The 11,573-nt window shown below is 45.0% G+C and overlaps 1 protein-coding gene across 1 annotated transcript; it reads left to right on the top strand.

Moving 5' to 3' along the window:
* Window positions 1-9,622: 9,622 nt before the first annotated feature.
* On the top strand, window positions 9,623-10,873 carry LOC124656338 (protein LURP-one-related 8-like). Its single transcript, XM_047195100.1, has 2 exons — window positions 9,623-9,910; window positions 10,403-10,873. Exons 1-2 carry the CDS (start codon window positions 9,623-9,625, stop codon window positions 10,871-10,873), a joined length of 759 nt encoding a protein of 252 aa, XP_047051056.1.
* Window positions 10,874-11,573: the final 700 nt, after the last annotated feature.

Raw genomic sequence — 11,573 nt, 5'->3', positions numbered from 1 at the left:
CACACTTTGAAAGTGTGGCGCCCCTGGCAAGGGCGCCACACATTCACTTAAGTTTGGGCCGCGCGCGCCCCCAGCCCGACCCTTCTTCTTTCTTTCTTTCTCTCGTTCTTCTTCTCTCCTCCAAAGGCGCCCGGTTTTCTCTCTCCCCTCTCTCCCCCCACCAAATCAACCACCAAATCGTCGGATCCGTCCGTGGAGATCGTTCCCAACTCGTTGCTTGAGGTAATCTCCTCTCGTTTCCCTCTTTTCATCCATTGATTTTGTGTATTTGCTCCAATCTATATGTGAAACCCTAGATGTGGATTTGGTTGATTTGAGGGTGGAGATGGATTTGGTTGGATGTTAGGGTTGTTGAAGTAGAAGAAATGGTAGTGTGCTAGTTTGTATGGGTAGATTATGTTGATTATGGTAACTAATGAACACATGTGTGTATGTGTTCCCATTATGCTAGGGGGATGGAAAGAATTGTTCATGTTCATCATGTGGAGAAGGATGCTTTCTTGAAGGGAAACATAGAGCCGGACCCGGAAGAGGTTGACTTGGTGTTTGACGTTAGCCCTAGCTTTGCGGAGGTGGTAGCACAAGTTAGGGTTGAGTTGAATTGGAATGAGCCAAATGATGGTATTGAGCTAGAGGGAAGGCATAATGTGGGGTTTGGAATGCACACCCGTTGGAAGATAATGCGTATCAACTCCGAGCAACGTTGGTCCATTTACAAGGAGACGGTGGCCGGGTCACAAGATAAGGCTTTGGAGTTGTTTGCAACCAAGACGGTTGAGGCTCGTATCGAGCTTGACCTTAACCGGCCCTCCTCCCCCGTTCGAGAGAGGACTCCTCCACCCATGAGCCAAGAAGAGGCCACCCAATCTCCCATTGTCCAATCTCCCATTGCCCAACAACCTCCGTTGGATAATGAGTATGATGAGCATGACGATGGTGATGATGGTTTCGAGATGAATTGCAACAATATCGGTGATTTGGATAAATATTGGACGCAAGAGGAGATGGACCACTCCATTCCTTATTCCCGATGCTATGCGTCGGACTCGGATGATGATGGACCCGAAGAGGAGGTTGACGAGGATGGCTTCACGGCTAAGGAAGCCGAAAGAGCCGAGATCTTCAAGAAGGTAACCGGACGGGATATCCGGGTACCATTGTTCCGTGATGTTAGTCTTGCGGATGGAGCCGTGGTTGATGGTGGCAAAAGTTTACTTCTTGGGCAATTAGACATGCATGTGTGGCGCCGATGGAAGGGGCGCCACATGCGTGCAGTGTGGCGCCAGTGTGAAGGGCGCCACACATTGACTTGTGTTAAAACCATGAAAAATCCTACCATATTCCAACAAAACTGCCATCATGTCAAAAGCTATGTCATACACACATCATATCAATAGCCATTTCGTACACACATCATGGACATAACATCATCATACCTAACATCGTAGCACATAGTTTCATACAATTTAAGATAGAATTCAAACAACACGAAGCAACGAAGATAGAGTTGACAACACTTTAAGTTCTAACTATCGGTGTCCGAGCCGGATTCGCCGGTGTGGGGGTAGTGCACACGGCAGGCGGTGTCGTCGAACACCTTGATGATCATCTCGCCGTCCCCCTCGTACAGGAAGGTGAGCTGGCAGCCGGGCTCGAGGTGGAGGTCACGGGCGAACTTGTCCCACCCCGTGTGCAGGTACATCTTGCCCTGCCCGTCGAGCAGGACCTCCACGGGCCGGCGGCGAGGTTGCAGCCTAGCCTCCCGTAGCTGCAAGTGCGCCGGCTCGACGCCGTCGACGAACTCGGCGAACTTGTCTCGGTAGCCTCTTGATGCCGAGTGGGTCGTCGTCGATGCGGAGGAGGAACTCGAAGCGGCGTTCCTCATGCGAAGACGAGGAGGATGCGGGTGACGGTGACCGTGGGGCCCTTGCTTGCTCCACCGCGGCGGCCCCTTCCCCGGCCCGGGGCGCCCGAGACCGCGGCGGCCCCTTCCCCGTCCACCGGGACCGGCCATCCTACATGTTTACATTTTTGAACCATATTACGATCCATTCCACTAACAAATATGAGTTACTCCATCACAAATACTAGGCATACATGTGGGTTCATACACATACATACACATACATACATAGAGTTCATACACATACATGTGAAATTTCATATGTAGATTTCTACAAATCTATGGTTCAAACACATGCATACATGAGGCTACCATCTCCAACACAAACAATACAATATAGAGTGCACAAGAGAAAAAAAACATGTCAAGGGTTCATGTCCAAATCTAGCCCGATCTATGAAATTAGTGGATGAATGGAGAAGATTTGCAGGAGATTACCTTGACAAATGGATGGGGAACGATCTCCACGGACAGATCTGACGATTTGGTGGTGGATTTGGTGGGGGAGAGGGAGGAGAGAGAGAACCGGGCTGGGGGGAGAGGGAGGAGAAGAACAGAGAAAGAAAGAAAGAAGAAGGGTCGGGCTGGGGGCGCGCGCGCGGCCCAAACTTAAGTGAATGTGTGGCGCCCTTGCCAGGGGCGCCACACTTTCAAAGTGTGGCGCCGGCGAGAGCGGCGCCACTCGTGCTGCCACGTCGGATCGGGGTCACCAGCTCAGCGTCGACGGGCCACGTCGGATGGGTGTGTGGCGCCAGCGCCAGGGCGCCACACAAAAGGGTTAGATCCGTGAAATAGTTTCGCCGGAGGGTCAGTCTGTGCTTTTCTTTCAGTTTTGGGTTATTTTTGTGTAAATCGCCCGTTCGCAATGTGCTGTATAGGGATTTTTCTATCCAGAGACCAGGTCGGGCGTACCACGTCGCACACCTCCGAGCGCGGTATGGCTAGCCCAGTTCGATGTTGGCCGATTTATTTTACATTTTTTTATTTATCTCTTTCTATTATTGTTTCTATTCTCGTTCTTTTTTTTTTTGTTTCTTTTAAGATTTAAAAAATGTTTAAATTTCTAAAAATGTTCAAATTTGATAAATGCTCTTATTTTATTGGAAAAAAATTAAATTATTCTTTTTTTAAAATGTGCAAATTTCAACTAGTTCAAATTTAATAAATTTATAAATTTTAAAAAATGTACAATCTCGAAAAATGTTCAAGTTACAAAAATGTTCTAATTTTCAATATTTATATTAAAAAAAATCGACTTATCTTTTTTAAAAAATGATTGAATTTTAGAAAACATTTTTTATTTGATATTTGTTTTTTCCTTTTTTATTTCTTATGTTTCTTTCTTTAAAAAAAGGATTATTTCAAACAAGTGAACATATATTAAATTTGAAAACATTTAATATAATATATTTCTAAATTTTAGCAATTTTTTAAAATTTAATTATACTCTAAAATCTCACCCTTTTTAAAAAATTGAATAGGTTTCAGCATATGAGATTTTTTAAATTAAAATTAGAAATTGTAAATTATTTTAAAATTTGAATATTTTCCAAATTTACATTATGTTAGAATCTTAACATTTTTAAATTTGAACATTTTTTATTTGTTGCATTTATTAAATTTGAACATTCTCCAATGTAAACTTGTTAAAATTTATACATTTTTCGAAGTTTAGAATTAAAATGAAAATAAACTAAAAATAAAAAAAGATATGAAACAGTAATAAAAACAAATAAAAATAAATAAATTGGTGCCTACCTCGGCTAGCCCACACCGCGCTAAGAGGTGTGCAGCGCGATGCAAGTGCTGACGGGTCGGCACATAGGATTTGTTCCCCAAAAGGGAGGGGAATCCTATACACTGACCAGGTTAGTGCTTATCAAGCACCGCACACCTTGGTCGAGTATAGGGCCCGACCCATTTCCGATTTTTATATTTCTTTTGTTTTTTTGTTTATTCTTTTCCTTTCTTTTTTATTTCTTTTTGTATTTCCTTTTTGTTTATTTTCCTTTTCTGTTTTGTTTTCTTTTTCCAAATTCAAAAAAGTTTAAATTTTATTTTATTTTCAAATTTTAGAAGTTTCAAATTTGAAAATTGTTTAACTGTAAAAATGTTCTCTGTCTCAAAAAGTGTTCGAATGTTCAATCTAAAAAAATGTTCAAATTTTGAAAAAAATTCATTATGAAAAATTGTTCAATCTTCGAAAAATGTTCAATCTACAAAAAAAAATTCAAAATTTGAAAAATGTTCAATCTCAAAAAATGTTTGAATTTTGGAAAATTTTAATAAAATGTTCAGATTCTTAAATTGTTTTTCTTCTCAGGAAATGTTCGGATTAAAAAAGAAAATAAATTAAATTATAAGCAGCAGAAATGAAAAAAGAAAAATACGAAAACCCTGTTGCTACACAGTGCCCAGGCACTGTTTAGTCTTAGGTAGTGCCCCACCTAAATATGGAAAAATGAGTAATCCGACAGCCTGTACTTTCCCAAAATAGAAAATACTCCACTCGCGCCGGGCCTTCTCTTTCCCATGCTACACTGCATGTCTCCCGCATCGTTCTTTTTCCGTGGAGGAAAAATACATCCGCATCGATGCATTACAAAATCCAATTACAAAATCCAGACAAAAATGACGGAAAAGTAAATGTGTATCCACCACCTTCTTTTTCTACAAAAGATAGTTGGGGTGGATGTAAAAAAAATTAAAAAAAATACATCTATATCTCGGAAGAACCTAATGTTATTGCATCCAGATCTGGAGAAACATACTATTTTCAAAATTTCTAGATGTAGAAAAAAGGAAGAAAAAAAGATCCTAGATGTAGAAAAAGATATAAAAAAATACATCTCCGCTCCAAAATTTACTACTAGCAGAATACATACTCCATATTCTGAATGTAGAATTGGAAACGCTAGGGAGGTGCGGGAGTTGTGGTAGCCGGAGATGGCGAACCGCGGCGGCGCCATTCCGCGGCCAGGGAAATGGATTTTGGAGCTAGAGGAGGCTCAGGGCTGCGTGTGTGGCTCGAGTCCGTGCTCGGCCACACGGCCATGGCGGGCGGACGTTGCCGGTGCCGTCCAAGACACCGCCGGTCTAGGCGGAAAGCAGAGCCAAACCTGGCCGCTGATTCGACCGTCGCGGTCGAGATCCGCCGGCGGAAGTAGGCGTCGAACGCCGCCTCCATCTCGCGCGCCCAACGGAGGTCCGACGCGCCGTGCGGTTCGCCGAATCCTTCCCCTATTTCTCCGCTCAGTTTCGGTTTTGTTGGGATGAGGGTGCGGGTACGGGATTTTTTCCTCGCTAGGTTCGTCGGGGTGGAGATGTTGACTGAGAACGAGGAGTTCTAGCTGTCTTTATTTGGATGGTAGCACCGCTTACGCTAGGCCGCTCGATTAGGATCTGACGTGTATAAAAGGTGGGCACCACGTAACACCAAAATGTGCCCCGGCAAGAATTAGAATTCGGGAAAAATGAAACTAGGCCGGCCCAACATACCAACCTGGAATGTGTGGTGGATCGTACACACCGACCAGGTCGGCATACTTTTTCTTTAAGAAAACCAGATCGGCATATAGGACCGCCCCAAAAGGGATGGCCAGTAGTCGAGTCTTGCTATTGGCCAGTCCAGTTGCAATCAAGTCCAGCTAGTGGGAACATTTGACGATGAAGAGCGGGCCTCAACTGAACGCGTCTCTCAGCAAGTTTAGCCCACATACGCCAAAACAAATCAAGTTTAGCCCACTGAAACTAAGTCCAACATAACGACCAATCGCGGCCTGTTGTGTTTTGTTCAAAATTTGGGAAACCACTCATCATGCTGTCACGAACGAACCTGCAAGTACACTGCATGCCTGCATTTCTTTTCCAAAATTAAATCGACATACAGTGCATTGCAGTCGCACTAATCATGCTGTCTCTCTCCACCACAAAGGAGCGGTCAATTAACTAGGCAGCACATGATGTAACTGGAATTTGCAACTTGCAGATGATTAGTTTAACACTCGTTTCAGCACCTATCTAATTAGCTCCCCTAATCGGTCCGAGACATAGGCGGTGAGCACCAAACCCACCATGAATTGTTGTCCCGCTAGTAAACTAATCATGTTTAAGGACGTGATGATTAGGATCACATTGCAAAAGCAGCAGCATCACGACTTCACGAGAGGACGTGCAGCTGATTTGTCAGAGAAGGCTTGCTAGATAGCTGGTTAACCTCTTCCTCCTCGACCTAATCTTGTCAGTAGCGTCAGCTAAATCCGGCGTCGTTTCTTCTGTACAGGGTGATTAGTGACGCAGCGGGCCTTGTCTGCTTGCCATTAGCCATCCTGATTCCGGCATGTGAGTTAAACAGTGGGGGCATTAGAAACCAGTTGGTATTAATAATTTAGGGAAAGCGATCACAAGCTGATGATGCTGTTCTCAGTTTCTCACCTAGACCTAATTAAGTCCTCACACAATCGATACCTTCTCTGTATTTCTCTTTGCCTTACCCATGCATACAACATACATGGATTCTACATTTCATTTGACCATCATATAAGCTGGTCCAAATTTCAGACAATGTACTTTCTTACATATATGATTGATCGATGTAAAAAATGCAGTAATTCACATCATATATATGGCGGTCCTAAACATCTGAGACGAGGAGCTTCCAAATCCTTCTCCCCTGTTTACTAATGGGAAACGGGGATGATATTTTCTTGCTATTCCGCATTATAGCTTAATGCAAGTTGCACAAGAGCTTCTTCATATAAAATGTATATAGTACATGGCATGCATATGTAGGCTGCATAAATAGCGTAGACTGGTTGTTGTCGAGAAGAAGAATGAGAGAGAATAATCCTTTTCTGCTTACGTGCGTAGCATATATGTAGTGGATTCCAGGCCCCAGTGGGTGTTTAGCCCCAGCTAGTGGTCAAGTCAGAATCTGCAGGTTGAGGAGGATCTCCGAATAACCTTTCTTATGTAATCCAAAACAAGTTGTTCCTTGTCAGGACGTACTTTTCCGTACAAGGTAGGAGAAATATAGGAGGCTGATCTAGTCATGCTTAATTTCGCCCATTGTTTGTGATGCAACAGCTCGACCGATCCGTCGAGGCTACGCGTGCATGGATGACAGTGGTGACCTAACTGGAACTCCACTTCAGCCACACCCACCAAGGTAGGAAGCAAGATTTTTATTTTATGTTCGCGGCAACTTGGGCTTTTCACGCTTTGCTTGCACGGGTAATTATTCCTCCCAGTGATTACTGATAATTAACCAGCTAGTAGTATATATATGTCCCTAGAAAAAAATCATGCTTGGGGAAATGATGAGATGCATAAGGGCATGCAATTCAACCCGACACAGAGAAAATATATTACTCCACCTCTTTTTGCAACATAATTTTGTCATACTTTCAGACCCACGGCCTTGAAATAGTGGCATGGAGTGATGCACAATGTTGTCATACTTTCAGAACCCGCACCGATATCGGACCCGACTACCCGCATAATGCTCTAGGGGTTCAGGCAAGCGAGAGAGGACGACGGGGTACAGCTTGGGAGGGGGTATATGGAAGATGATGTCGCAGTTTTTCTGGCCATGTTTGGGAAAATACAGCCATGAAGCCAACATAGTCATTGTCTGGAACTTGTTTTGTACCACCTCTCCTATTCTACGGTCGTCCAAACAAACCTTGGCAAAGGTAGTTAATTTATATATATCTAAATGGTCCTGCTCGCATGCATTGATCTTAAGCAAAAATACAAACGTGTCTAACACAGAGGTGCATGGACGAAGCTAGCTAGCCACATATCTAAATAGAGGATCATCTTTGTTCACACTATGGGTTCAACTCTAATCATCTAATTATTAACAATAATTGTTAGAGGTTTTGCCAATATTTACCACTACTATAGTGCTAGCTCCGTCCATGTAGAGGTGGATGCTTTAAGACCTTTGACCATCTAGAGCTAAAGCATGAGTTGTCTAATGGTATACCACATTATGCTCATACATCTGAACTCCCCTTCACAATGTTGATGTCGAATAGCCCAAGGCTACACAAAACCACGAAAATAGGTCGAGTTGATCAAGCTAACCAATCTTGTTGGGCTGCCCACGGACATCTAATTCAGATCAATGATTTGCTAATTGGAATTGTTCTTTTTTCACAGGGGCCTAGGATTTCCCATAACCATTGGAAACTAGTTGTTAAATAATGAACGATATTCTTAAAGGAAATTTGGATTTCAAACTCGGTAATGTTTAAAAAATTCACATCCCATTTTGGAAGGAGATGGATCAATAGAAAGATCAGGCCAGAGGAGTTGGGGTATATGGAGACATGGATAGGGTTTAGGTTGGACTAACCACCCAACTAGCGGCAGAGCTTGGGCCGAAGTCTTGCAAGGGCAATTGGTTGGGTTGTGAGCAGGGGCAACCGAAAAATTGGGGATGGTGTGCCAATCTGAGACCCCTTTGCAGGGTAAACATATCTACCGAGTAATTGAAGAGCATACTATGGGTAGGGGAAAAAGGGAAAGTGTGAATGTTGGGGGAGGGGGGTCATCTACTTCCCTAAATGTTTTTCCATCAATGATTTTCCAACTCAGCGTGCAACGCCCCCTGACTTAGGCCGGTATAGCTCGGATTGGGAACTTGACAATCATGGTATTTCGCTCGGCGACTCAACATCATCACATAAGGGCACATACATTGCGACAATGATAGACTTCTCTTAGAGAGTTGCCACGTTGGATTTGAGTTTAGCTCGTGGAGAGAGAATGAAAAAAAGAGAAGGTTTTCATGCCTTAGATAAGAAATGATCTTTAAAAATGATAATAAGAGAAGGCTATTTTCTCCATTCTATGATCTGTCTTCATCCCTTAGCAATATAATATCTTAGTACATCTATCTAAAAAATAGATGTCTTAGTTTTGTTTAGATACATATGTAGGCACACTTTAGCTATAGATACGTCCGTATCTAGAATAAACTGAGACACCTATTTTTATACGAAGGGAATACTAAAATTTAACTAACTCTCATATCCGTTGTCTTCTCTAGATGTTGTGAATGGCTAAGAAAGATGTGCCTTGTATACAATTGCGCATGCCCTAACGGATCTACTCCCTCCGTTCACTAATATAAGATACTTAAGATATTTTAAAGTGGACTAGATACAAAGCAAGATGAGTGAATCTACACACTAAAAATAAACTAGATACAAACAAAAATAAATGATTTTACAATAAAGCTAAAACGCTGAACGAAGGGAGTATTTGAGAGTTTAGAGTCGACATCCATGCTATCATAATGAAGGAACCACTGAACCAATTCTTGCATGTACCCCCATTTTCATAGTCCACATCAGATGTTCAGCCGACAGGCGATAATGTGCGATCCACGGTGGATGGAGAGCCACTCTCTCGGCACATTCATAGAAGGTTCTCTCCCTCTTGCCCAAGCTAAGCCTAGCCTAGCCTAAGCCTAGGGTTACACCAGTATACTGGGGCTTCCAGAATCTTCCGACGCATGCGCCCAACACACACACTCAGAAAGGCGGGACGCCACGTCACGCAGCCCTCACATGTCACAAGGCAACGTCGGACACACCGAGCCACGTTCCATTCCACCGCCGCTCTGCTGATCCAGCGAATAGCGTATATAAACCCCCGCGGCCGGCCCGCATCTCGATCGCATCGACGTCCAGCCACCGACCGAGGATCATGAGCCGGATACACCCCAACGCGGAGGCCTCGAGGCGGCGCCTCCTGCTGCGAGACGCCCCCGGCGGCGCCGCGGAGTCGGCGGACTCGGCGTCGGCGGCGGCGTGCTACACGGTGTGGATGCGGTCCAGCATGGGGTTCCAGGGCACGGACGGCTTCTCCGTCTACGACGCCGGGGGCGCGCTCGCCTTCCGCGTCGACAACTACTCCCGCCGCAGGAAGATCTTTGCCGGCGAGCTCACCCTCATGGACGGCCACGGCGCGCCGCTCCTCTCCCTCAGGCCGCAGGTCAGGACCCGATCCACTCAACGTTAACACCACCGTACGATTTTTTTGGTCCGGGGGGTTTAGCCACCTAGGGGTTTGAATGATTTAGATTGACTGAAGCTTGTCTGATGGAATGCTTACAAGGTGTTCGTGGAATTGCGCCCACGACTACGAGGCCGTAGTGCATCGAATAGTTGTTTAGGATGCAGGCCGTCTCAGTTTCGACTTCATGTTCGATGTATCTGTGCCTCTTGGACAACACATCTGAAAATGGGGAGAAACAATCGAATTTTGTTTCCAGCCTGCACCTTCTTGCCAATAGCTTGTAATGTTACAGCAGTGATTTTACCAACATTGAAGGCGCTAAATCTGACGAAATAAGAATGTTTGTTTCTACCCATTTGGCCATTTCCTTTCTCATTTCAGAGAGGGGTTCCTTAGAAAACAAAATGAATCCAGGAAAAGTATCTGGAGTGACAGCTGACATCGTTTTGTTTTGTTTTGCTGCAACAGATCATCAGCATGCACGACCAATGGAACTGCTACAAAGTGCCAGAAGAAGGCCAGGCAAAGCGGGCAAGATCGCAGCAGCTCTTCTCCATGAGGAAATGCTCGGTCCTGCAGGGCAACCGCGAAGCAGAAGTGTACATGTCTTCACCAGCCTGCTCCACCACCGCCACCACCACCACCACGTCACCAGCATCAGACCCTGCTCCTCCTCCCGGCCCCCAGGCCCCCAGCTTCTGGATCGAGGGCTGCTTCCGGAGGAGGAGCTGCAAGATCCGCAGGGGCGTCGACGGCCAGGAGGTGGCGAGGATCGCCAGGAAGAAGGCCGGGCCTGGCAAGGCGCCCCTGACGCTCGGCGACGACGTGTTCAGCCTCGTGGTGCAGCCGGACGTCGACTGTGCGGTGATCATGGCTCTCGTCGTCGTTCTCGACCGGATCTGCTGGAGGCCCTACACGCCGTTGATATGCTCTTCGTAGCAGCCCGTGCGTGCTGAATTGGTGATCGATCGATGAACCTCTGTTTGATTGACACAGGGGGGACATAGAATTCCTTTTCTTTTTCAATTCCTCTTCAAGTGACAGTCGTCTCAGGTGAGAGCCCGTAGAGATAAAACCGCTTGCTGGTGAATTGCGGCTGTCAGCTGTCTAAAAGTCTGAAACTAACGTGAACGTTCGAACCCAAAATTGACTTTGCGGTGATGCAGTGCATGATGACGAGGTCCCAAACTGTGAATTTCAGACATGAAATGCTTGTTCCATTAATCTGCAGATTATTGTTCTGTAGTACCATGTTAATGGCCCACCTAGGATTACTCGAGGCCAGTGCAAAAGACAACGATGACATAGGTTTGTTGTATCCTAGCAGAGAAACCTGCGGACTTCTCTGCCGTCCCTTCACTATTGCATCTGCGATCCCCGTCAGGATGACTCGGGATACATTGGAATTATACTGAAAGAAAGGAGAAACTGCGCGTTTGGAGATTTGTTTTGTATAGAAGTTTCAGAAGAGTCAAGAAGATGGATGAAGTTGAGGGATATTCCTATAAAGACAAGCTGTCTTGTCTTGGTTTCTTTTCGTATCCAAGCAACTGCTTTTGAAGTTAGCTGGAAGCACAATGCAACGTAGCTGCTAGTAAGAAGCAGTTTGTAGTATGTCCCTTCAGAAATAGACAGCGAT

Source organism: Lolium rigidum, chromosome 5 (assembly GCF_022539505.1).
Source record: "Lolium rigidum isolate FL_2022 chromosome 5, APGP_CSIRO_Lrig_0.1, whole genome shotgun sequence".
Lineage (NCBI taxonomy): Eukaryota > Viridiplantae > Streptophyta > Magnoliopsida > Poales > Poaceae > Lolium > Lolium rigidum.
The sequence above is the reverse complement of the archived record's forward strand: the minus strand, read 5'-3'. Positions and strand labels throughout refer to the sequence as shown.

Coding starts and splice junctions, on each gene's coding strand:
- LOC124656338 (XM_047195100.1), top strand. CDS start 9,623: ATGAGCCGGATACACCCCAACGCGGAGGCCTCGAGGCGGCGCCTCCTG. Junction 9,911..10,402: donor TCCTCTCCCTCAGGCCGCAG/GTCAGGACCCGA, acceptor TTGCTGCAACAG/ATCATCAGCATGCACGACCA.